Genomic DNA, 27768 nt, shown 5'->3' with positions numbered 1-27768 from the left:
TCATCGATTCTTGATTGAATCAACGAGGTAAATTGGCTAATTCCGTAGTAAGCATGTTTTAGGGATCTTATATGCTAAAACATGTTTTAATTCAAGTTATGAGCATGATACATGTGAATAGAATTTGTCTGAATAATCTGCTAAATAGATCAAATTCATGTGATCGGATATTTATGCACGCTTCCGCTGCCAACCCCTTCAATTGGTATCAGAGCCAGTCTTTGGCTCTGATTATTTGGATTTAAATTTTGCGAAATTCATGTATGCGTGTCTAATTTGATTGCGAAGAATCTTCTTGTGTTTTTGTTTAAATTTTTATGCAAGTTGAACTCAAGAACTGTCGAATCAATGAACTTGAATTGCTCGATTGTACGAGACGTACGATCCGTCGGCGCTCGCACCGAGACAGATCGCACCACGCGCGATCGAGGTAGGGTTGTCGATTGAGTGGGAGTCGAGGGATCGCGGTCATAAGGTGACGCGTAGACGAGCGTGGGCTCGTTCATGTCGTCGGCCGAGACCGCAAACCCAGGCGGAACCCGCGTCGAGATCGAAACGGCGGATGGAGTGGCACGGCAGTTCGACCGAGAACGTGCCGAGGTGCCGAGACGCCAGGCCGAACCCTAGGCGGAAGGTCCGGCACCACTCGACGGAATACCTGCCGAGAGCGTCGCGCCTGTTGGCGTGTCGCTGGTTGGGGTAGTGGGAAGAGCTGGAGTGAGATGGACCGAGATGGGCGGTCCGAGCTGGCCGAGAGCAGCCACGCTACCGTGCGCACTGCTGGCCGAGAGCTCGAGCTACCCGACAGAACACAGAGCTAAGACGGGCGCTCGCCGCTGGCCGAGAGGAGTCGATCCTCCGAGCGCCCTCCTGGCCGAGACGGAAGCGACACCCGACGAGCCGCTGGCGCGCCACCTGATTGCCGGTGGCCGAGACTCTGCATGCGTCGTGGTCCGACGAAGAACTCGTCGGATTTTCGTCGTTCATCGTTCGTGCGAACCTCGTACGATGAGATAACGATGAAGGATTATTTTAATGATTATTTAATCATTTTATTAAAAGATATCATTAAAATATTATTATTTAATGGAAATAAAATCTTCATGGAAGATTTGCCTAGATTTTAGGAATATTTTTATTATTATCTATATCTATGGAAATAAATAATATTATTTTGATTCCTAGATTATATGGATGAGAATAATTTAATAGTTTCCTAATATTAATCTAGATTTAAGGAATATTTTTATTATTTTCTATATCTATGGAAATAAATAATATTATTTTGATTCGTAGATGATATGGATAAGAATAATTTAATAGTTTCATAATATTTATATATCTAAGATCTTAATAAGGATAGATATGTATGAATACATTAAATAATAAAATATCTCTTCCTAATCTTGAACAAGGAAATAATTTGAATTTATTTTTCATGTCTTATTAAGGATTAAATAATTTATTTATTTTAGATATACCTTAAGTAGACATGAATAAGAATTAAATTCTAGAACAAAAATTTCCTAAAGGAAGATAACAATATTAATCTAACGATTTAATTATCCAGCAAATTAAATACCAACAGAATTTAATCAAGCATTTCTCTGCCCTAAGGCTAAGGATAATTAAAGCTATAATTACAAACTCAACGTTTGTATATGGTCTCCATCAATTGGTCTGCAATTTATGAAGCCTTTTTCTAATATTATCGCCACCTGCTCTGTGGGGACAATAATCATAAGAAAATAGCAAGTTCATGAGGGCGGACTTCTCAAATATAAATAGTATGAACTAGAATGTAGTTTCCAATATTATCGCCACCTGCTCTGTGGGGACAATAATCCTAAGAAACTACAAGATTCAGAAGTTCACACATGATTTATGAGATAGCTTGATCTTGTTAGCAGCACATGAACATTGTTATGGGAGTGTGTTGTAGAAATGAGACTCTGTAATGCTAAAGAGATGGTCTTGCTTAGGCAACATAAGGCGGCCATGCCACTCTGTGTTCTCTGGACTATTCGTCGGTGTTGTGACCAGTAAAACTGTAAGATTTTAATGCGTATTGACTTCCTCTGGAGGGTACAAAATTTTAATTTTACAGTTGTAAGATTTTGAAAAGTTTTATGGTTAATCTAATCAAACTTCTTACATAAGTTTATGACAAATGGTAAATATTCTGTTTTGCAGTGCAAACCAAATCGTCAATATGTCGTTCAATCCTCTTTCTGCAATTCTCAAAGAAAACAAACTCGAGGGCCAAAATTACATAGAATGGAAACAAAATTTGGACATCGTTCTTACAGCTGAAGAGTACAACTTTGTGCTCACAACCCCGCGACCTCCAATGCCAGCAGCTAACGCTGCGGTAGGACTCAGAGATGCACATAGACGGTGGCATAAGGTGAATGAGATGGCTAAGTGATACATGTTGGCATCTATGTCATCAGTACTCAAGCATCAGCATTCTGCCATGGAAACTGCCGCCGAGATTATGCAGAATCTCAAGAATCTTTTTGGTACTCAGAATCGAACGGCTAAGTCTCAGGCCTTTCGGAGTATCATGTCGAAGACAATGAAGGAAGGCTCGTCTGTGAGGGACCATGTCCTCGAGATGATGGGCCACCTCAACCAGATTGAGGTGTTGGGAGGGACAATCGATCACGAGTCCCAGGTAACAATCATCCTTTAAAGTCTTCCCCCTAGCTTCCAGCAGTTCAAGCTCAACTTTGAGATGAACAAAAGGAATTACACCTAGGTAGAACTATTGATTGAACTTCAGTCAGCAGAGGACCTTATGGTCCAGGCTAAGGCTGCCATGATGACTTCGGCACCTCGTTCCTCTGTCTTCAAGCCTAGCATAGGAAAAAGGAAGGCACCGAACTCAGAATCGGGCAAAGTGGCTAAGGGAAAGAAGAAGAAAAGGGCAAATAAGAAGCCCTCGGGAAAGTGTTTCAAGTGTGGTGAGAAGGGGCAATTGAAGCCAGACTATCCTAAAAGGGGCAAGGCTACAGGTATGCACCAAGCTCTAGTAGTCGAGTCTTGTTAGGCTTCGACATCTACTTGCACTTGGGTTATTGACACAGGAGCTACTGATCATATTTGTTTTGATCCTGACATAATGCAGGTGACAAGACGGCTACATGATCGTGAGATCGAAGTCCAGCTAGGCGACGCTACCAAAGTGGCAGCCGTTGCAGTGAGAGACATTTATTTGCGTTTTAGTAGTGATAGATTTTTTATTTTGAAGAATGTTTTGTTTATACCTTCTTTTAGAATAAATTTAATTTCAGTTTCTAAATTAGTTTTTGATGGATATTCGATTTCTTTTAATGACAATTGTGTTATTAAGAAAGATGATTCTTATATCTATCGTGGTATCATGGAAAACAATCTGTACACAATCACTTCTACACAGTTTAATAATCGCAAATCAGAACTCAATACAACATCGAAAATTTCAAAGAAACGAAAGGAACCTTCAAGTTCAATTAACGAAACGTACTTATGGCACCTTAAACTTGGTCATGCCAATGAAAGGAGGATCCATTCTCTTATTCAACAAGATCTTATTAAAGGTCTAGATGAGGAAACTTTTCATAAGTGTGAGTCATGCTTAGAAGGCAAGATGACCAAGAGGCCTTTTAAGGCTAAGGGCAATAAGGCCAAGGAAGTACTTGAGCTCGTTCATTCCGATGTATGTGGACCAATGTCTACAGAGGCAAGGGGTGGTTTTCGATACTTCATCACTTTTATTGATGACTTCTCGAAAATTGGATATGTCTATTTGATGCGTCACAAGTCAGAGTCTTTTGACAAGTTTAAAGACTTTAAGACTCTTGTGGAGAAGTATCATGGAAAGAATATCAAATGCTTACGATCTGATCGTGGAGGTGAATACCTCACTGCCGAATTTTTAGACTACTTATCGGAGTCTGGAATTGAATCCCAACTGACTGCGCCGGGCACGCCCCAGCAGAACGGCGTGGCTGAAAGAAGGAACATGACCTTGTTAAACATGGTTCGATCGATGATGAGTTATGCACGTCTGCATATTTCATTTTGGGGACATGCCTTGATTTCTGCAAGCCATATTTTAGACAATTTACCATCGAAATCCGTACCTACTACTCCTTATGAGTTGTGGACTGGGCGTAAGCCCAATCTAGCACATCTTAAGATTTGGGGTTGCCCGGCTTATGTATTGGTAAAGGATCCAACTAAGCTAGGATCAAGGAATGAGGTATGTTTGTTTATAGGATACCCCAAAGGCACGAAAGGTTATGAATTCTTTAGTCTCCGAGACAAGAAAGTCATTTTGAGTACTTACGCGACATTTTTAGAGGAAGACTATGTAATGAATCATAAACTCAGCAGTGAAGTGGCTCTCGATGAACTGACTTCTGTCACAAGTTCCATTAACCAAGAACAAGTACCAAGTGTACAATCAATTCCCGAAACTTCAACTTCTACTCAAAATATTGTAGTGCAGCGCCGCAGTGGGAGGGTCTCGCATGAGCCCGACAAATACATTGGTTTGGGAGAATCTATGGATCACTCCTCGGACAGCAATGTATTAGATCCCTGGAACTTTGCGGAGGCGCTGGCAGATGTCGATCATTGCGAATGGGTGAAAGCAATGGATTCGGAACTACAATCTATGAGAGACAAAGACGTCTACGGTTTGTTCGTCCTACCCGAAGGCTGTATTACTATTGGGAGCAAGTGGATATATAAACGTAAACGTGGACCCGATGGACGAGTTAAAGTCTTTAAGGTAAGACTAGTGGTCAAGGGGTATACCCAAAAGGAAGGCGTCGATTATGACGAGACCTTCTCCCTAGTGGCCACGCTGAAATCGATCCAGATACTATTGTCTATTGCAGCTTATATGGATTGGGATGTATGGCAGATGGACGTTAAGACTGCCTTTCTAAACGGCAGTCTTGAGGAGACCATCTACATGGAACAACCCGAAGGATATGCCATAAAGGGCAAAGAACACATGGTTTGGAAGCTTAAGAAGGCCATTTATGGCCTCAAGCAAGCATCTAGATCGTGGAACCAATGTTTCGATCAAACTGTTCGCAAGTTTAGATTCGAAAAGTGCCCAAGTGAAAGTTGTGTGTATAAGAAAGTTGATAAGGGGAATGTGGTGTTCTTAGTTTTATATGTAGATGACATTCTTCTAATTGGAAACAATAAAAAGATGTTGTCATCAGTACGAACTTGGTTGTCGAACCAGTTCGAGATGAAGGATATGGGAGACGCGGGACACATCCTCGGGATCAAGGTTCTTCGGAATCGAGAAAAGAAGATGTTGTGCTTATCTCAAGAACCTTACATCGACATAGTACTTAGTCATTTTAGCATGCAGGACGTCAAGAAAGGTTTCTTACCTTTTAGACATGGCATCCATTTATCTCAAGAGATGTGCCCTAAAACGCCATCTGAGATACAAGAAATGAGAAGGATTCCATATGCTTCGGCAGTTGGAAGTCTCATGTATGCTATGCTTTGTACTAGACCTGATATTTGCTTTGCTGTTGGCATGGTGGAAAGGTATCAGTCGAATCCGGGCCAAGGACATTGGACTGCCGTAAAGAACATACTCAAGTACCTTAAACGGACTAAGGACTATGCTCTAGTTTACAATGCAGTCGAGCTCTGTTCTTTGGGATATACTGACTCAGACTTTCAAGCTGATCAGGACTCGAGAAAATCTACTTCAGGATATGTGTTCACCTTAGGAGGTGGAGCCGTAATTTGGAAGAGTGTGAAGCAGAAATGCATCGCAGACTCGACCATGGAAGCCGAGTATGTGGCCGCTTCGGAGGCTGCAAAAGAGGCAGTATGGTTCAAGAACTTCCTTATGGATTTAGGTGTGGTTTCGAATCTGCCCAATAGCATCACCATTTATTGTGACAATTCTGGTACTATGGCAAACTCGAAAGAACCAAGAGCTCACAAAGCGAGCAAACACATAGAGCGGAAGTATCATATCATTAGAGATATAGTGCAGAGAGGAGACATACAAGTGGTCAAGATTGCATCAGAGAACAACCTGGCAGATCCTTTTACAAAGGCTTTGGCGGTGAAACCGTTCGAATGCCACGTTGAAGGGATGGGGGTTCGACTCATTCAAGACCTCAACTCGCTTTCAGTATAAGTGAGAGAAATTTAGATGTGTGCACTATTTTTTTTGTATACTCGAAAGCTGTTTTGAGTATAAGTGGGAGATTGTTAGGGTTTTGTATACTAGAAATCACCTTTCAAGTGATTGGATACTGTAAAACTCTACTTGTTATTTTCCAATGAATAAAACATATTATTTTTGTCATAATGTTGTTATGTTTTACATTTAATGGTTGTTTATTGCATATTTAAATGTATAAGAACGTAACAAAGTCTAAGTCTTTGTTCTAGTAGACCGGTTGTGGGCGTCGTCCACTTTAAGGTAACACGGTCAGTTCTGAACAAAGAAAAAGAAGAATTTCACAACCCAGATAGGCCTAGACTACCTATCGTGAAAGGTTGCAATGTCAGTCCGATTATTTCTAAGCCTTATTGAAATAAGATGACGTTGGTGTGGTATAGCACTGAATGGATCTAACAGCAAGACGAGTCTTTATGCTATCTACTGAAAAACGAGGTCTTGATAATAATTTCTTAATCAATGTACGTTAGCATTGAGCATACGATATTGAGTATTTACTACTTTGACTTACCAAAGGTGCGGGTATTTCGTAACCCAACGATCCAGGTATATTGGGTAGTGGTGATCATTATCTAGCGGTGCTAGGATTGCTATTACGTTGAATCGTGCGCGAGGAGAGTCTCGTTTGATAACATCCACAAGAGGAGCTCGAAACAAGGTTTTATTATTCGGAACCTAGCTAGTTGGAGTTTGATTACTCTATGAATAATAAATAAGAGTTTTTTGCTAAGTCCACTCTTGGAGATTAAATATGTTGATTAATTAAGTCCATAGCAGACATTAATTAATTGATGGATGTTTCTATCTTAAGCGCGGAAAATGAATTGAACGCAAATAAAGGAAACCCGAAATACTTGTAATTTTGGATTTGGAAAGGCAGTGCAATATTACTTCTGTAGTGGCTGCTTGTAATATTCTAATATAAGCTTATATTAAATTGTGGGTTCAATTTAATTAGTAAAAAGCTAATTGGGTGAGGCCTGATCCAATTCTTCCTTAGATCCCTGACTGGGCCCAATTTGTGACTTAATATAAATAGGAGAATAAAGGAGACAGAAAACACTTTTTCTACATAAAAATTTCGTCCCCCTCTAGAGAGAGAGAGTTCGAAATTTGTGCATCCTCCGTGAGCAGTTTCTGTCTTCCATTATTCGAGTCCTAGTACGTTGGTGAGATTTGCCCACACAAATATCAGCGTATAGTCCGGGACACCAGTCAAAAGATCCGAGGTCTTGTATTGAACATCTTCACGTGGAGACGGAGCAAGCCATCATCGATTCTTGATTGAATCAACGAGGTAAATTGGCTAATTCCGTAGTAAGCATGTTTTAGGGATTTTATATGCTAAAGCATGTTTTAATTCAAGTTATGATCATGATACATGTGATAATTGCGCGAATAGAATTTGTCTGAATAATCTGCTAAATAGATCAAATTCATGTGATTGGATATTTATGCACGCTTCCGCTGCCAACCCCTTCAAGGTCCACATCAACATACCATTAGTGGAAGCACTGCAACAAATGCCCAACTATGCCAAGTTCTTGAAGGATGTGGTGGCCAAAAAGAGAAAGTGGGGGAAATACGAGATAGTGGGCCTAACAGAGAATTGCAGTGTTGTAATTAAAAACGGATTGCCTACCAAACACAAAGATCCAGGGAGTTTTACTTTATCTTGTGTTTTGGGAAATAATATAGAAGGTAAGGCATTGTGTGATCTTGGAGCAAGTATTAATTTAATGCCTTTATCTTTCTGCAGGAAGCTCAACATTGACAACATCCGTCCCAGTTCGATCACCTTGCAAATGGCAGACAGAAGCACAACAACACCAAGGGGGATTGTAGAAGATGTTTTGGTGAGAGTAGGAGAATTCATTTTTCCAACTGAATTTGTTGTTTTGGACATGCAGGAGGACAAGAAGGTGCATTTAATACTTGGAAGACCATTTTTAGCCATCGGGGGAGCCATGATAGATGTACAGAAGGGGGAGCTGACATTGCGGATGCATAATGGGAAAGAAGGTGTAGAAGGCTATCAAGAGTGTAGCGTCATCCAAGTAGTCACGGATTGTGTGGGGGAAGTGGTAGTCACATATCATCAAATTCAGGACCTTTTGTCTCATAAATTCTTTCACTTCTACTACTGATTCATCTACTTGTGATGCTAATGTGTGTGCTATGATTGCAGAACTCGAGGTTCTTCCGGAAAGAATCCCTCAAAAGGGGAACACATTCTTGCCATTGCGCACCCCAGAAGAAGAAGAAGAAGAAGAGAGAAAGAAGGTATTAGGAAAACCACGAGTACCACCTAAGGTAGAATTGAAGCCACTCCCGGAACACCTCAGGTACGCATTTCTAGGACAAGATAACACTTACTCTGTTGTCGTGTCCGCTGCATTGAGTGAAAAAGAATGTGAAAAGTTGTTGTGTGTGCAAAACAAGTATAGGTCTGCTATAGGATGGTCTATTGGTGATTTAAAAAAGATTAGTCCAACCACATGCATGCATAGGATTTTACTTGAGGAAGGGCATAAGCCTCGTGTGCAAAAAATCGTAGACTTAATCCTATCATGCAAGATGTAGTGAGAAAAGAAGTCATCAAGTTGCTAGATGCAGGGATTATTTATGCCATATCGGATAGTGAATGGGTGAGTCCTACACAAGTGGTAGCCAAGAAAGGGGGATGACTGTAGTATTCGGGAAGGATGGTGAGATGATTGCCACGAGAGTAGCCACGGGTTGGAGAGTTTGCATTAATTATAGGATGTTAAACGCAATCACTAGGGAAGATCACTTCCCTTTGCCTTTTATTGATCAAATGCTTGATAGATTAAGGGGATATGATTACTACTGTTTCCTAGATGATTATTCTGGTTATAATCAAATTGCAATTGCTCCAGAGGATCAACATAAGTCTGCCTTTACTTGCCCTTATGGGTATATGCTTATAGGAAGATGTCTTTTGGCTTATGTAATGCTCCTGCTACTTTCCAAAGATGCATGATGGTCTTTTTGGATGACTTTTCTGTTTTTGGGAAGTCTTATGATCATTGTCTTGACAATTTGGCTAAGGTTTTACGGAGATGTGTAGAAACTTGCCTTGTTCTTAATTAGGAGAAATGTCACTTCATGGTGTCTGCAGGGATAGAAGTTGATAGAGCCATGATTGCAGCCAGTGAGAGACTACAGCCCCCATCCAACGAGAAGGTCGTGAGAAGCTTCTTGGGGCATGCAGGATTCTACAGAAGATTCATCAAGGATTACTTGAAATTACTTGAAAAAGATGTGAAATTTAATTTTATTTCTGACTGTTTGCAGGCTTTTGAGGACTTGAAGAAGGCTTTAGTGAGTGCTCCCATTCTCATCACCCTCGATTGGAGCCAACCATTTGAAATCATGTGTGATGCAAGCGACATTACCGTTGGTTTCGCCTTGGGGCAAAAGAGAGGTAAAATGTTTAGAGTCATTTATTATGTTAGTAGAACTTTAGATTCTGCACAAGCTAATTATACGACCACAGAAAGGGAGATGTTTGCTATAGTTTATTCTTTTGATAAATTCAGAGCTTACCTTGTTTGGACTAAAACCATTGTTTACACTGACCATGCAGCTATTAGGAACTTTTTTTTTCTTTCATCAAACGCCTTCCTGGCGGAGGGTTAGGCGGACCCTCAACCTGTACATTTCAAGAAATCACAATTACAAGGTCGCCCGAAAGTGGCTTGAAAGACAACCCTTAAAAACAACAAGGCTAGAGTAGAGTGATGGCGTGATCTGTGCTGAGAACTCGGCGCCACTGTACTCTTGCCCTCAAAGACCTACTATTCTTCATCATACTCTACACCGCTTCTGACATTTGGAATCCCAAGCCGATCCATGTGGACCATAGCCTTGACTATTGACGGAGCCGTATCTTGGTTGAAAGTGATCCGATGGGTGTGGCTTCCTCCTTGTTTGGCCAGGTAGTCAGCCACTTTGTTACCCTCCCTCCAAATGTGTGAGATTTTGAAGTTACATCCCCTCAACTTGTTTCTGATCCCCATCATGAGATTCCGGATCTGTGCAGCCCCTCGCCTCTCATTTTCAACCATGTTCACTACCTCTTGTGCATCAGTCTCGATCCAGATATCATTGCCAAGGCCTTTAGTCATGTCCAGTCCCCGGGTTAACGCCTGCAGGTCTACCTCCAGAGCCGATCCTACAGTGAAGGACTCTGCAAAGCCCCCCATGATCCTTCCTTGATCATTTCTAATTACTCCCCCACCACCTGCCAGCCTGTTATCCCGGAGGAAGACTCCAGTCGTGTTAAGTTTAATCCAGTTTGGCTGCGGCAGATACCACCGGATTACTCGTGGCTGTGTTGTTCTGCTAGTTCTTTGCTGTGGGAAGTGGTAACCCACCGTAGGAACTGATCCTTTCCAAAGAAGGAACTTGTTTGCAAAGAAGGATGCAAAACCAAGACTCATCCGGTGGATCCTACTACTCCAAGAATTTGATGTGGAGATAAGAGATAGAAAGGGATGTGAGAATGTAGTAGCGGATCACTTGTCTCGGTTGGAGCACCTGGTGGAGGGAGAATATCTATCACGAGAAATCAATGAAAACCTCCCCGACGAGCATCTATTTTTCACTCAAGTCACTTTTCCATGGTATGCCGACATTGTCAATTATTTAGCAGCCAAGGTACACCCTCCCGATCTTACTCCTTACCAAAGGAAGAAATTTTATAGAGATGTTAGATCTTATTTTTGGGATAAGCCATACTTGTTCAAGAGATGTGCAGATACTATACTTAGGAGGTGTGTACCGCAAGAAGATTGAGCAGCCATAGTTGAGAGATGTCACTCGTCGCCAACTGGAGGACACTTTGGTGTGGAAAGGACCGCCATCAAAGTCCTACAAAGTGGGTTCTATTGGCCAACCATCTATCGTGACTCCGCCAGTTTTGTGCTCCAATGCAACAAATGCCAGTGCACGGGGGGGATATCCAAGAAGAAGGAGATGCCTATGAACACCATCATTGAGGTACAACTATTTGATGTATGGGGTGGATAGATTTTATGGGACCATTCCTAAAATCAGGGGAGTACCAATACATTTTACACGCGTGTCATAGGCGCGTGTCCCTTCCTATTCAACAAGATTTATAAGTTCCCACTTTCCAAAATACTATTAATTAGCATATGGTAAGTTAGGGTGTCGAACCCACGAGGAACGGTAGCATCTGTTATGTATTTCCACACTTAGAAGTTTTTTTTGGCGATGCCGCCACGCTCTAAATTGCGGGTGGGAACTAACTACGAAATATAAACAACACTTAAGCTAAGGTGGGAACTAAAAGTGCAAATAAAAAGCAATTAGAAGAAAGCATTTAAACTGGAATGTAGACTGGGCAATCTGATAAACTGGGCAACTTAGCAGAGAAATAGAGCAGTAACAAGAAAATTACAACACTTAGCGAAAATAAGACCATTCGGAAATAAAAACAGAGCAGCTACATGCATGAACATTCCTAACATTAGAAAGCAAAAGAGACTAAGCTAAAAGGCTAAGGAAAATAAATTAAGTGTTAACTACTAAAGCAATCTAGAAACTAGGATAGTAACATGCAAAATGTTGTCAAAAGCAAGCTAAACTAAATTAGATGTAAATGGAAGGTGGAGTGCAGAACTTAACTAAGCTAAAAGGGCTGCCAAAAGTGAAAAGGAATCATGTACTTGTTGTCTCCCAACTTCTATTACCCAAGGTGTAAAACCATTGGATAAAAGATTACAACTAATGGTTCTTTCACTTACTTCTAAAAGCTTATATCTCTCTTAAATCCACACCATAAGGCGCGAAAATTAATTGAGAGGAATGACTAATTGGCTTCCACACAACTAACTAAGCAAGAGAAACACAAAATCAACAAGTAAACTAGCTAATCATGCATTGAAAACACCAAATTAAAAGCTGAGACATAAAGACTCATTGAAGAAGATAAAGAAAGTTTAAGAACACTTAAACATGGTGGAAGAACACTCAAGAACCGAGCTCATCAAACTCATGCAAAATCATATAAAAATCACACCTGACGAGGTGCCGAAAACACACAACACATGGCTGATTTTTTTTAGACTTTTCTAACTCATTCTCCACGTTTTTTAACCATAAACTAACTAAGAAAATGTTTGAGAAGCTGATTTTAAAAGCTTGAAAGAAGTTTTAACTAAATAAGAACATGACCAACACTAGAACTAAACAAGTTAAAACAGGAAATTAAACAAGAGCTAAACTTAAAGCACGTTAAATACACAAACACTTAGAGAAATTACTACTTGAAATGAGCTTTTAAAACAAGAACAACAACAATAACTAAGAGTAAGAAAGATGCAAAAGAACTACAAAGGTTAAGAACAAGCAACTAGAGAAAATAAACACTACTACTAAATTACTACTACTTCAACCCATGGTGAACAAAGATCTTGGCAGCCTTGAGTTTGAAATCTCTCTTCTTAAGGAAGAGAGAAAAGTTTCCTAGAGAGAGAATTTACTAAAACTAAACTAAACTAAAGTGATGAGTGACAAGTGGTTCTTGGAAAGTTCCAAGTATTTTTAATACATATATCCAATAAAAGATATTTTCCTTTTTTTAACGCTCCAAGGGCTGATATGGGTGTGTGTAGCAAGTGGGACATGTCCTTGATAAGTGTGCGGAAGTGGCTTTAAGAATTTTCCTGTCGGGTCCAAACTGGCCAGTCCAACAGCTTGGGCAGTTTGAGTCTTCTTTGCCTTCTTCCTTCACTTTCTTCCATTTCTTCTTATTTTGCCCTCTTTCTTGCATGTTTTCCTTTTTCACGACTTCATTAAGCAGCTTCCGAACTTAATGATCCATTCCCTGCCAAAAAGCATATTTTTCATGCAAATATTCAACTAATAAGTGCGAAAAGTGATCAAATCCGAGAGACGAAAACTAGTCTATCACTAGACAACGTATTGGACAAGTATGGAGTCAAGCATAGAGTCACCTCTCCTTACCACCACCAAGCCAATGGGCAGACCGAGCTTGCAAATAGGGAGATCAATTCCGTTCTACAGAAAATAGTGAGCACTAATAGAACGGATTGGGCACTCCGTTTGGATGATGCGTTATGGGCATATCATACCGCATACAAATCTCCTATAAGTATGTCTCCTTATCAATTAGTTTTTGGAAAATCATGTCATTTGTCTTTGGAGTTGGAGTATAGGTCCTATTGGGCGGTAAAGAAGTTGAATCAAAATTTCCAAAAGGCCGGCGAAGAAAGGAACCTCTTTCTCAACAAGATGAACGAGTTTCAAATAGAAGCCTACGATAGCTCGTCTACTTACAAAGAAAGGATGAAGGCCTACCATGATAAGATGATTAGTCCACGAGAGCTCACCTTGGGGGATGTAGTTTTGTTGTACAATTCGAGACTCTCTCTTTTTCCCGAAAAGCTGAAGTCCAAATGGACCGGTCCTTACAAGATCAAGAAAATCTATGATAGTGGGACGGTTTAGTTGCTAGCTCCGGATGAGACGTTGTTTCAAGCCAATGGTCACCGTGTGAAGAAATACTATAGCTCGGACAAGGTGATGGAAGAGGAAGTGGCACTAGAAGAACCACACACGGAGTAAAAAGGGGTAAAGTCAAGCTAATGACTATAAAAGAGCGCTTGTTGGGAGGCAACCCAGCCATTTATTTTCAATTTTTGCTTAAGTTTTTAAATACTTTTTGTGTTTAATTTTCATTTTGTGTTGATTGAAAATTTTTGCAGGTGCTGGACTCTCGCCAGCGACCGCTGCAGCGGCGCAGCGGCCCGCTGGGAACTCACTAGAAACATTCTGACCGTCGCCAGCTACCGCTGCCCAATTGCAATTTTCCAGCGCGATTTTTCGGACTTTTCGAATTTTCGTCCCGTCCAGCCCCTACGCGAAAATTTTCAAGGTATGTTTTCTATTTTAGTAGTTTACTCACGTCCCTACCGACTCTACAAACTTATTTTACGCTTTGTTGTAAATAAGTTTGGGGGGATGAAGTGGTGGACCGTGAGTTTAGGTTTTTGCTTTAGTTTTTAAGTTTTTGTTGAGTTTTTGTTTTAAAAACCCGAAGGTGAATCCATGTCATGAACATAGCATGAAGAACTTAGAAACACGTATGTTTAGGGACACATTAGACCGAGTTGCCAATGATATGAAGTTCTTTTCATCTTTGATTAAGTATGGCTTGACGTCTTGATTTTATGATTTGGTGAAAAGGTGCATAATTAGTGAATTGTTTGTTCGCCTTGAATCATGCTTTTACCTAGTGAGAATTGAGCCTTAATTCTTTCTTGTATGATTTATCTGCATGCATGTACATGTTTCTGGAACTTGCTCCTAGTCTGCCTAAGTTTACATAGTGTTTAAGTTGATTTAGGAGGATGTTAGGCCTTCTTTTCTTAGCTACTTTTATTCTCAAATTTTCGACCCTCTCAATTTTTTCCCTTTGGAGCCAATCTTGAGTTAGTATAGTATTTATTATCTTTTGTAAAGGAATTAGAGAGATAAGGAGGAAATTATAAAAAGTAGTGTGCTTAAACATAGAAAAGTGTAGGTTGTGAAATAGAAAAATTCAAAATGTGTGTTTGATCTTAGAGAGGATGCTTATGAAAAAAGAAAGAAAAGAAAAAGAAAAGTTGTGAAAGGTTGTGAAAAGAAAAGAAAAATCAAAGGATTGGAAAGTGAGTTGAATGAGAAAAATCAAGTGTTAGAAGTGCCTTGGGTTTTTTAGAAAGTGGAGTCATTTTAACTCTACTTGGGATACTTTTATTTTAGAGTCATTTTTTTAGCCTAATAATCCTCACCGACCAAAGATCCTACATTACAACAAAAATGAAGACCTTTCGGACTTTTGATGCTTAATCACATCTAGTAGAGGAGGGATTAGACTTTGAGCAAGCCTATGGTAAACTTTGCATGATGCATGATTTGAGTGCTTATACACATTACATTTATACACTTTCAGAGCGAGAGATAAATCATTTCTCATCTTTGGAAGTTTGCCACATGTGAGTGCATGAATTCAAGGTGTTCCACGAGTTAGTAATGAAAGTGCACTAATAAGTCTTGCTTGATTTGATTGCGTTAAGTTATGCTTAGTCTATCTTTTCCATACTTTGAGACTAGGCATGCACAAGGGTCGGGAACCGCCGGTTCCGGGCCCGAACGGGCGGGTCAAGGGTCGAGAAATCCATGAACCTGAACCGGCCCGCCTAGCTCCCGGCGGTTCCGGTTCCGGTTCAAAAAACCGCCGGTTTTCGACTTGAACCGCCGGTTCCGGGCCGGTTCGACGGTTCGACGAATTTTTTTTTTTTTTTGCATTTTTCAACTTTTCAATTTTAATCAAATTACATTACACTTTTCAAATTTGTTTTTGTATGAAATGTGAGTAAATAAAATTGAAAAAAATACGGCTAAAGTTGCAATTTTATTGAAATTGCATGTTTACAAATTACACTTTACAAGTTACAACAATTACAAATTGAAAACATATGGCGGTCTTGAAGTCTTAAACAAAATTTAAATACAAATGAGACTACTAGTGAAGAACTAATTACAAATGACAAGAAACGACGTTGAAGTCTTAAACGTATAAGTGTATTATATATATACTCTTAACCGGCGAAGAAGATCTTTCTACATAACTAAATTAAGGACACCTTTAGCAATTCAACTTTAAATGTTGAGTTTCGTCTAACAATCAACAATTATTAGTAGAATTATCAAAAGTTTCCCTCATTTAGCCGTATAGAGAAATATACTTCATCGACTAGAGTATATACAAATACAATTATGTAATTGTATTTGCATATTTTTAAAGTAGGAATTAATGGGAAAAAAAAAATAAACCGGCGGGTTCGCCACGGTTTGCGTCAGAAAACCGCCGGCTTCTGACCGAAAACCGCCAGTTTCTGACCGAAAACCGGCGGTTTATGACCGGTTTTGCAGACCTAAACACTGACCCTACGACCTAGCCTCTGAAAAGTTGCCAGAACCGTCGGAAACCGGCTCCCGAACCGCCGGTTTACCCCTCAAACCGCCGGTTCCAACGGCTATCCTAAACCCCTACGCGAACCCTACGAAACACTGTTCGATCCTTTGAACCGGCGGTTCGAACCGCCGAACCGCCGGTTCACGGTTCAATATATTGCCGAACCTGTACCGGCCCTTCCGACCCTTCAACCCGCCTGCCGGTTCAAACCGCCGGTTCCGGGCCCGGTTCCGGTTCATGAACCGGCGGGCCCGAACCGGCGGTTAACCGGCGGGCCGGGCCGGTTTGTGCATGCCTACTTTGAGACAATTATGACGTCTAGTCCTTGTGCATTCCGTGCGTCTATTTTGTGTCTTTATTGTTTTGTTTGAGGACAAACAAAAATGTAAGTTTGGGGAGTTGATACGCTTGGATTTTGCACTGTTTTAAGACCCTTATTTGGTCTGTTTTTAATGTCAAAATCACAATTCATGTCCATAATTTGCATATTTTGTCTATTTTGATATTTTGACGTATTTTGTGAGAAATGTGCATATTTGAGCCTAAAAAGACAGCAAAAAGACGAAGTTGGAAATCTGAAGCATTCAAGACGCCCAGCGGTCCGCTGCAACCCATACAGCGACCGCTGGGGCCCAACGACCGCTAAACCAGTAGCGGTCCGCTCCGGAGAAAGATGTGCTAAAACAAAGAACACGCCCAGCGACCGCTGGGGTCTGTGTAGCCACCGCTATCCAATAGGTAGAGGCTACGGATCAACCCGCAGCGTCCCGCTGGGAAAATGCGGCACACAACAGCCTCTGTTCAAGCTCATTTTTCTGATGATTCTGAAGTCCTATCAGGGCGTGCTGTACACCATTCTATTTGTCTTTGAAAGAGCTTCACGTTGGTACCTTTGTCATCTCAATCAAAGTTCTGTGGAGAAAGTTATGGCCGTTCTACCAAAGTCGCGCAAAGCTGTCAAGTGTTCAAAGAAGGAAAGAAGACATTACCTTGTGAAGCCAAATATTTTCCTTAACCTATGGGGCACGAAAATTCCATATTTACTATTGCTTGGAGGAAACTTTTTACCAAATTTAAATCATTTTCAAGCCTATATATACCTCATAACCTAATTCATTATATTCACCAATTCATAGCCCCCAAAAAAGGGAGCCTTCATGGCTCCTCCCTCCATTCTCCAACCCTAATCCTTCATCTAGATCTTCTTTTTACCAAATAATTCCAGAGCTTAAATTTGAGAGTACTTCATAGTGCAAGGGGTTGAAGAAGGAATCAAGAGAAGATCAATGCTTCAAGGATTCAACCTTTGGGTTTTATTTGCTTTAGTTCTTATTTTCTTTAAGACTTCCCTACAATCTATGTTTTTAGCTTATTATATTATGTGTAACTAAACTCATAGGATTTTAGGGATGTGTTAGTAACGACTTTGATTATACAATTCCGTTTTGCTATTTAATATCCGTTTTTTTACTTCGTTTCTTCCCTAAGTTATTGGATAATACTTCACGTTTGAGTGACACATGCGGTGATGATTTAACATAACTTGCTACATAATCGTGAGAGAAGGTTAGCGAGTTAGGTCCACTTAGTAGACACTACAATTAGCTTGAGAGTGGGGACTTTATAAGGGTCTTAGGAGCTTTTGGGACTTACGGATCTAGGATTGACGCCCCTAGTGTTAGTAATCTACGCTTGTGTCGCATGGGCAAAACTTATGTGACTCGTTCTATCGAAATAAAGACTGTGTGCTAGGGTGTTGTAGTTGGAATTTCTATAACCATAACTATGAACGAACATCCCTGGAATTCCCTTATCTCTCGTTTCTTTATCTTTATGATTTATTTGCAATTAGTTATTTATTTGTTTTACTTATTTTAAATCCAAAACTCTTGTTTCTCTAGATAGTATATGACACTTAGTACATGATAGTCAGTTGCAATTATATTTCCCGTGTTCGATATCCCGGTACTGACCTTTAGCTATACTATTCCTACTCTGTATACTTGCAGGTATTTATAGTGCTAATAAAAAGTGCATCATGTGGCTAAGACCTATGACCTTTCATCTTAGGTAACCCCCAAAATATAAAGAGATACCTTGATTGCAAGGCCTTTCAAGTGCTTCCTCTAGCCTATAAATAGACTTGATCTTGGAGTAGAAGAACACACCAACAAAAGCCATTCTCTCTCTAGCTCTCTACATCATAGTGTGCATTCTAGGAACATTGTCTAGATCGATTCTTGAAACTCCATTAAGTTCGCCGGTACCTAGCGGGTTTGAGGTGCTTCTACACGCTAGGAGGAAGTCGTTTTATCTTTGGGGACAATACGTCATTCCGTGAGCACTAGTCGCGGCGTAATTTGTCTTGTTGAAAGAGGGCTTTCCTCGACTCGACTTCTAGTTTGGTTTGTTTTATTATTTCCGTTGTGATAAAATTATCATTTTCAAGCATATGTGATAAGGCTCATTTCATACATCGGTTTTGGGGGTAAAACATATACTACTTGATCGGTTTATCGCGCAAACAAGTGTTAAAATGTGCAGAAATGCTACTTGTCCAAGGTAGCAAGGCCGAACTGATCAAGCACGTACAAAAGGCGAAAAAGGCCAAAAATCGGGGGAGTTGATCAAGGGGCGAGGTCAAGCAGTTAAAGTGGGGACCGCTGGTTTCTAGAAGGAAAACTTGAGGAAATGAGCTGGATGTGGTGCACCATTCTGTTACCCAGGACGACGTTCTAGAAGGGGACACGTGCCAGCTTGTGAAGACGTCAGGACGAACCGATCAGAAATTCGTTAGCCAAAAGCGTCGTTATTCTAGAAGAAAGAGCACGTAGCAATCAATGAGTCGCTCATCCTCTGCATGAGTGAATATTCCCTGTCAAGATCGTTATCCAGCTGGAGGCCGAATCGAGCTTATAAATAGAGGCTGCGCCACCACAAGAAAGTATCCGAGACTTTACTTTCCGCCTAGTTTAGCTTAGTTTAGCTTAGTTCAGCTCTCTAGCTTAGTTTAGCTTAGTTCTGCTCTCTTAGCTTAGTTTAGTTCAGATCTCTAGTTTAGCTTAGATAGCGTAGTTAAAAGGGCGACCGAAGGGAGCGCTGCAGAATAACCATTTCTGTCGGCGTAACTTAAGTTTCCCACTGAGATTCTTCTCAGTTTACCGCTTTCTTTATTTTCGAAGTGTTAGCTTAGTTTATTTTCACGCTGTAATCGTATCTTAGTTTAATCGAAGTTATTCTCTCTTTTAAATCGCGAATTTACTTTTCTGTTATTACCTGCAATTTACTTGACCCAGTGTTTAAATTTCCGTTGATCAAGCTAGCTAGTTTGAATTCTGCCTGGATAAAAACCGTAGTTAAAACTCCCAAGTTAAAGCGTGGCAGCAGCCAACCCCTCTGTTCACTACTCACACACTCGACACACCAACTTCTCTGTGGGATCGACCCCGAACTTGCCGCTTTACTGTTAAAGTAGTGCGAAATCGGGAGTTATAAATATTATCTTTGGCGCGTTTCGGTTCGAGGATTGTTTCGATTAAGTGGCAACGGCAATTTGCTAACTGGTCCAACCGATTCAGTTATCCTCCATATAACTTGATCCAATCTTAATCCGCGCGTTTCCGAGCTCGCCAATATGGCAGCAACTAAATTCAATAGTTATTTTAAGTTAGATTTTGTGTTAAATAATTGATTTTAGGAGTACTAGAGTCATGTCGATGGATATTAATAGTTATACTGAATTCATCTCATATTAATAGAGACATTTCATTTTCTGCACTTGTTTTGGAAAAATAATACTTTCCCCATCCCAAAAAATAGATTAGTTTTTCAATTTTGGGCCGTCCCCCAAAATTTGACAAAATTTAAATAAGGAAAATTTTAAACAAACACACACCACACCACTAATAATATAAACCACACAATCTACTAATATAACTTCCAGTGCCTTTTTTTCTCTCTCTCTTACTTTTTTCTATCTCTCTCTTACTTTACCAATTCCATATTAAAACTCGTGACATATACAACTTTGTCATTATTCTATCTCTTAATTTATTTTTCCTCAACTTTAACTATTTATTACTCCCTCGCCCATCAGAAATAAAACATTTTCTTTTCTGCACATGATTTTAAGCTGTTGTTTTTTGAGTTAATGAGAAGAGAATAAAGCAAGAGAATTAATAATTTAGTTAAGAACTCTTAGAATGCTTTCCTTGGTGATAGTCATGCATAAATTATAGATTTATAAATTTGTAGGGCTTATCCTAAGCTCATTGCAATTGCTGCAATCCTCATTATGGGTGTAGTCATTCCGTTAATTTGTATACAAAACAACTAAAATAGATCACAAAATTCTACCTAGCTAATTGTTTAATCCCTAATTGGGGTGCTGACTTTGAATAAAATATTTTGTTGAATTAAATTACTAATAATTTTGGATAAAACCCGATCGTAATGCCCAATATTTCCAAAACCCAATATCCGAACTCATATTCGATATCTGATTTTTCCAAAAAATTTCAGGTAGGAAGGATCGAGATTATCTGATACTCGTTATGATCTACTTCTAATGAGTATCAATATTGTGTTTGTATAAACACTTGTACTTTTTCACTGGAAATCTCAAGAGTTTATTTTTCTTGTATCCTATTGTCGGGAATTTAATTAGTCCCTATTTTAAAAGAGTATGTAATCTGAATTTTGTTATAATGTTGTACAGCTGAGATGTCATTAAATACACACAAACACGAGCACGGGCACGAGCACGGGCATAAGCACAAGCAGAAGCACAAGCAGCACGTGTTCTTACTTCAACTTGACTTCTTAATTCTTATCTCTCTCTCTCACTCCAGCTGATCACCTCAATCTTCACGGCCGCTCCAATTTCTACTACTATCTATAGCCCCTTTCGCTCGATAATTTGGTTTTCTTTCACACAGATCTATGGCTGTAAGTGCTATTTCTTGATCTATGCTTGATGTGTAGTTAATTGCTCCATAATGCTAAACCTTGCTGCGATTTTAATGCTTTGGGGTTGCATTCATTTTCATTTCTTCCTCGTTTATTAATAGTAGTTGATTTTTTTATTCAGTTTTTCTTGTGATTTGATTGAAGAAGTTGAGTTATGTTCTGCAAATTGTTGTGCGGTAGGAGGCTGCTTGTGTTTAATGTCAGCAGATGAATATGGCTTGAGATTTATTGTGGTTTTTGCTACTTGTATTAATCTATGCTTGGGGATTTCGGTGTTCTAGATTGTGGTAGGAATATAGGCAATGTCGGTGGCTATTTGTCTGGATCCTTGCTAGACATCAATAAATGGTTAATGCTAAAGGCTAAATCTATAATAGATTATGTTACCCTTTTTTAAAATCTTTTTTAGTTGATTCGTCATTTCACAACTCTGATAGTATTAGGCTACCCTACATGAAAATATGATCTTCGGATCTAGTCGTTCCCTGAAGAGATATTTTCTTCTTGTTTGATTTTATTTCATGGGATGAACAACATCTTATTAAGAATAGTTTTGAAGAGGCAAGACAGAGGCACGGAGTGTTTAGCTAGATCGCTTTAAGTCATGTGATCATGAATCTTAAGTTAAGGGGTAATGCTGCAAAGAAAATAGTACGAGTAATACAATTATTATGGTTATTATCTTGCTAGTACTCTATTTCTTGAAAAATCTCATGAATGTCTGTTGATAGGATAGAAGTTCTACCTAGAAACTTATTTTGCCACAAACTGAACAGAAATAAGACATAACAATTCTATGTTAGTACATTGTAATCAATGTGGAAAAATTGTCAGTTTTTTCATACTCCATTTTATAATTGTTCTTGTAGTTATTTTCAGATTTTGATTGTACTGCTTAAGTACAAGGTTCTAATTCTGTAGGAGCATTGGACAAGAAAGTCTGTGAAATTTGACACAACACTGTTAGGTTTTTCCTTCTCGGATTCTATTACATTTTGGAGAAACAATGAACTCTAGTTGGAATTATAATGCTGACTAGAAACTGAGAGAACTAACTGTTAATGAATACTTTGAACTTGACTAAGAGGAGAAAATCATGTTTGCTTCCATTTTTCATAGAAAAATTATAAACAAGTTGAATTTTTGGCTCATGTTTGATCTTCTTCATGCTTTCCATTGTTAATATGGGTATAGACTCCAAGATCAGTAAAATCCATGTGGCCTTGAGTTTCATACATATCATCAAACTGTAACATGTGATGGAAAAATCCATGTTTTGGCCTTTACAAAAAGGGACAGAGATGGAAAATTCCTGGAACTGGAAGTAAGAAAAATATGTTTGCGTTGTTATAAATTTAACATCATCCCCTCCTGGAACAAGTTTTTGTCTCATCAGCTGAGAGTTGGCATATACATTCTGATCCTTGACCCTAGGACCTTGTCATCTTATGCATGCTATAATTAAGTAATTGCTGTATGTATTTCCTTCCAGTCAGTGTTTGATATTTGTAATGTTATCTGGAATACAAACTGAAGCCTACTTTTGTCCAAAGTGGTTGAATGTCTATTCACTAAGTTGACATAGCATGGCCCTACTCTTGATATTGGTTCTTGATTTTCGAGCAGCGCGCACAAGTACCTCAATTCGGTGACTGGGAAACTGAAGAAATCCCCTACACTATGTATTTCGATAATGCAAGGAAGGATAAGAAGGGTGGTCAGATTTACCAAATGAATCCCGATGACAGTGCTGAGGCTGAATCTAAGGATAAAAAATCATCTTTTGAAAAAAATCCAAAGCATGAGCGACCTTCTAGCCGAGAGGAGGGTGAAGTAAGGAAATCAACCAGTTCCCCAGATGTAGTATCTCGTAAACCTGCAAATGACGCATCTCATAGAAGGCATAACTCTTCACAATCTGGAAGTGATAAATTAGAAGTAGAAGCATTGAAGCCTATAGAAATCCGTAGACCAAGGCATGATCGGCGGTCTAGCAGAGAAGACGGTGAAATGAGAAGGCTAACTGATTCTCCATTGCGTCATGAGACTGCAGGCCGAAGAAATAGTTCCAACTCACCTCACCATCGCTATGGTGGCTCGAGTGCTGGTGAAACACCTAAGAGGCATGCAAGGAACAGTGTAGGGTCTGATCGCAGTACCGATCATTCACCACTACATCCGCATTCCCAGGCAAGAGTTGGAGGACGAAATATTGGAGTTTCTTCTCCTTCGTGGGAAAGGAAAGCTACATCTGATGGGAGCCTAAGTTTAGCACCCACTACTCCTGGAAGGTCTCGGCTGAGATCAGTTACACGAGGCGATGACTCAGTAATGTTTTACCTATTTTATTCGCACATGCTTCAAAAACTGCTTTTATGTCTTTCTTGTGGTGACTAATTAGCTCACAGGTTAAGGTAGATTGTTTCGAAAACTCCTTGGCTGTTTCAAGTAATATGATAGTATGAAAGTTGGTAATTTGAAGAGATCTTGGACTGTGAGGTTTCGAGTCTTGTCTGATTATTTGAAATACACCATTCATGAAGAGTTAGACTTTTAGATTCATTGCCTTTGATGCTAGTAGTTTGTGAAATATTACATTGTAGTCTGAGTGTGTGGAAATTAAATACCATTCGGCTAGAGCTTTTACTTCTACTACGTTCACCTTTCATGTCTCTTTCCTCATTTTCTCATCCTTATGGCAGCCTGATCGAGGCCCTGCTGTTCCCAAATTTGGTGACTGGGATGAGACTGATCCTGCTGCAGCAGAAGGGTACACTCAAGTTTTTAACCTAGTAAGAGAAGAGAAAAACAGCGAAACGGGAAAGGTACCTGTAAAGCCGACTGAAACATCCTATTCTAGTACCCAGAAGGAAGCAAATGATAATGCCAAGGTAAATATGTTCAGCTTATTATTTACACTTCTAAAGTATCGTAGAGTAATTCTTTTCCATAGATGATTAATGTATTCAGCCATTCACATGGATGTTACTTGATAATCTTAAAATGGTAAATTTTCAGAAACTTTGTTTTTCATTGTAGGGGTGCTTTTGCTTTTCGTGGACTAGAAGATGACAATGATTGGACACGGTATGTGAGATCAGTCGTATTGTAAGGCATTTCTTTTTGTATAGCTTGTGCGCGGCGCAAATTGCAATTCTCAGTTATACAAGTTTTTATGACACTTGATATTTTTATTCAGAAAGACCAGACCGGCTCTGGTATAATTTTTTTCCAATGTAAGTTCAACTTACTCTGCTTTCCTGTAATCTTTGTAATTTTGTATTCAGTTAGTCCCTTTGATGTCTCTGATCAAATGCTATTTTATTGCAATTTTGGGTGTTTTGAGTTGGAGACAGTATGTTTGTATGAGTTCACTTGAGCTTCATCGGTTTGAAATTTGTTTCCTATTTAAACGTTACGTATAATCAATTTAGCTGGACAATTGACTTCTTAAAGATATGGCTTTTCGTAGTTCCATCTCTGTTTTGGTGGACTAGCACTATGGTACGTGCAAAAGATCCTTTAATCTTTTACGTTAGTAGTTTGGTAGGAAAGATAAATATATAAAAACATGATAAGATAAATATACAAAACATGATAAGAACAGACATTTTAGGCTAATTTTTTCATCCAAGGTATAGGTAAGTTAGCTAGACAATTTAGAACAGAAAAAATCTCTTCATCTTCCTCTCATCTTTTTCTTCCCCGAACATAGGGAGTACCCTCTCTCTCTCTCTCTCTCTGTTAGTAGCCATGGGGCTTTGCCTCGAACTCCTTGTGCCGTTGCACCGCCACCTTTCGATGACTTTGTGGCACCAAGTTCTGGTGGCATCATGTCACATCGAGCCTCCCCAACCCCCTCTCACAACTAGGATCTCCTGTTTTTCTCAAGTATCCTCTCATTTTCATCGGAGTAGCTTCTTCTACTTAAAGTAACAATCTCATTCAATTCCCTAAAAATCCTCCAAATTCTCCCTAAAAATGAACTAAACATTCTTCTCTATATGTTGATGGTCTTATCGATATAGAAAACAATGATGATATGATTAAGTAGAAAACAATGAAGATGTGATCAAGTAGTTCATAGAGGCAATGATGAATAGTTTTGAAATGACTAACTTTGGAGTTTTAGGTCAATCAAGATAAAAATAAATTTTGCTTCACATAAGAAATCTATAGAAAATTTACTTGTAAGTTCAAGATGGTAGGTTGTAAACACATGGCTAGTACCCCAATCACAAAAGAGAAGTTTAGCAAAGAAGATGACACTATGAAAGTAGGAGTTTTGACCAAATAATAAGTAATTTTCAATACAACATAACTTACAATTCTATATATTAAAATTATCAACACAAAGACATAATATATAAAATTACGATGTATCTTGTAAGATCTTGTACATCGTAGCATAACAAAATATATAGCCATCAAATATCAGTTCCTACGGAGACAACCAATAAAAAGCAAATACAGTTCAAATATATCATAACTTGAACTGAAGAGTTGAAGACCAATTATTACATATTTTCACTTGAGCATTTCCAAGACCAAGGTTCGGAAGAAAACTAAAAATTATTTGAGCGAGCACAAGGGAGAGTATTCTCATAAATCTAGAATATGTAGTATTTGTTAAGCGTAATTAAGAATGATCAAGAATGAAGTGTCTAGATTAAGTTAAAAATTGATAAACCAACATAATCTATCCTAGAATCTTCTTCAACAATCTATTTTAATAGAATGACCAGAAACATCCATCATATCCTATATATAAGCCATACAATTAATTGGTGTGCATTTATATTTATCGAATACAAAATCTAATATTATAATAAAAACTCATTTCTCGTATTTAGTCAACATTAAAAAATATTTAGTTAACTATTTTCCAAATCTGCAACAACTACGACTCTAAACCATTATATATATTTATGTATAAATTCGATTAAATTAAATCAAAGATGAAAAAAAATATAGTACAACCGGTTAACAATTTTGGAATCGATCTACAACTAGAATCAATGCAAGAACGCATAAAGAAATTGGCAACGAGTCAGGGGCGGACGCAGAATTTTTTTCGAGTAAGGGCTTTACTATGAAACGCTCCTTTTAGACACGACATTTTAGGAAGTACTATTGTTTAGTTATTAAATAAAGAGAAAAAATAAAATAGGAATAAGAAAAAATAGGTTGAAAAATAAAGTACAATAAAAAAAGGTATGATATTAGTCAAATAAAAATAATACTCACTTTAATTGAAACGGCTAAAAAAATATGAGTCACTTGAAATGGAACTAACACAATATATTATATTATATTAAAAATTAAGTGATGAATTATAAATTTTACTTACATAATTTATATGGATTTTTTAATTACACTTATAATTTGTACAAAGAAGTTATACTTCTGAAAAATTATACTACTGCTCGGCACTATTTACAACAAGTAATAGTAGCAGTTTTATTTGAAGACTAAGAGCATCCACTATAATGTGGACGCGGCTATAGCCGCGAGCGGGGCGGAAGTGGGGCGGCTTATAGTGGGAAGGGTGTCCGCCGCGGGGGTGGACGCGGCGGGTGGGGGGAGGGGCGGCGGACGCGGAATCGCCGGGTGCGGGGCGAGGAAACGGCGGGGGCTATAGCCGCGCCTATAGGCGCGGCGCCTATAGTGGCACGAAGATAAAGCCGCGGCGGTTGCATGCGAATTTAATTTTTTTTTTTTTTACACTTCAATTCACCTATAAATACACCCCACTTCATTCATTATTTTCACACCATTCAAACACAACATCTATACAAATTTCTCTCACTACAATTTGGGGTCGGAAATGAACAATTTGTGGAGAGACAACTGGAATGCTCTGATTCAACAGGTGCAACACCAGGCCGCCCAGGAGGTAGCGGCCCGTTTGGCGGAGGATGCGGAGGATCCGATCCCTCGCACCATTACTCATCGGCGGACAATCCCACGAGATCACGTCGGTGCTCACCAACGTTTAATGGATGATTACTTCGAGGATAACCCCTGTTATCCACCCGAGATATTCCGCCGGAGATTCAGGATGTCGCAGCGGCTGTTCAACTATATAGCGACGAATTTGGCGGAGCGTTACCGGTGCTTCACCCTCTGACGTGATGCGGCTGGCCGGATCGGGCTGTCCACACAACAGAAGTGCACCGCTGCAATCCGACAGCTTGCCTACGCTGGACCAGCGGACATGTTCGATGAATACCTACAGATGGGTGAGACGACTAGCCTCACGGTGCTTAAGCAGTTCTGTAAGGGGATTCGGGAAATTTTCGGTGGGGAGTTTCTACGGAAGCCCAACCCGGATGAGTGTCAGCGCCTACTTGATATGCACGGGTCGGTGCACGGCTTCCCAGGAATGTTAGGAAGCATCGATTGCATGCATTGGGAGTGGAGGAACTGCCCCGTGGCATGGAAAGGCCAGTTCACTACTGGATTCAAAAGTAAACATCCAACAATGATACTGGAAGCCGTTGCGGACTACCGTCTGAAGATCTGGCATGCGTATTTCGGCGTGGCA

The 27768-nt window shown here is 39.5% G+C and overlaps 1 protein-coding gene across 1 annotated transcript; it reads left to right on the top strand.

Annotated features, from left to right (window-relative positions):
* Window positions 1-21023: 21023 nt before the first annotated feature.
* On the top strand, window positions 21024-24551 carry LOC121795967 (RPM1-interacting protein 4-like). The gene is made up of 4 exons (XM_042194649.1): window positions 21024-21200; window positions 22848-23549; window positions 23924-24112; window positions 24261-24551. The coding sequence occupies exons 1-4, from the start codon at window positions 21195-21197 to the stop codon at window positions 24291-24293; spliced, it is 930 nt and encodes a 309-aa protein (XP_042050583.1). The 5' UTR covers window positions 21024-21194; the 3' UTR covers window positions 24294-24551.
* Window positions 24552-27768: the final 3217 nt, after the last annotated feature.

Source organism: Salvia splendens, chromosome 3 (assembly GCF_004379255.2).
Source record: "Salvia splendens isolate huo1 chromosome 3, SspV2, whole genome shotgun sequence".
NCBI lineage: Eukaryota > Viridiplantae > Streptophyta > Magnoliopsida > Lamiales > Lamiaceae > Salvia > Salvia splendens.
The sequence above is the reverse complement of the archived record's forward strand: the minus strand, read 5'-3'. Positions and strand labels throughout refer to the sequence as shown.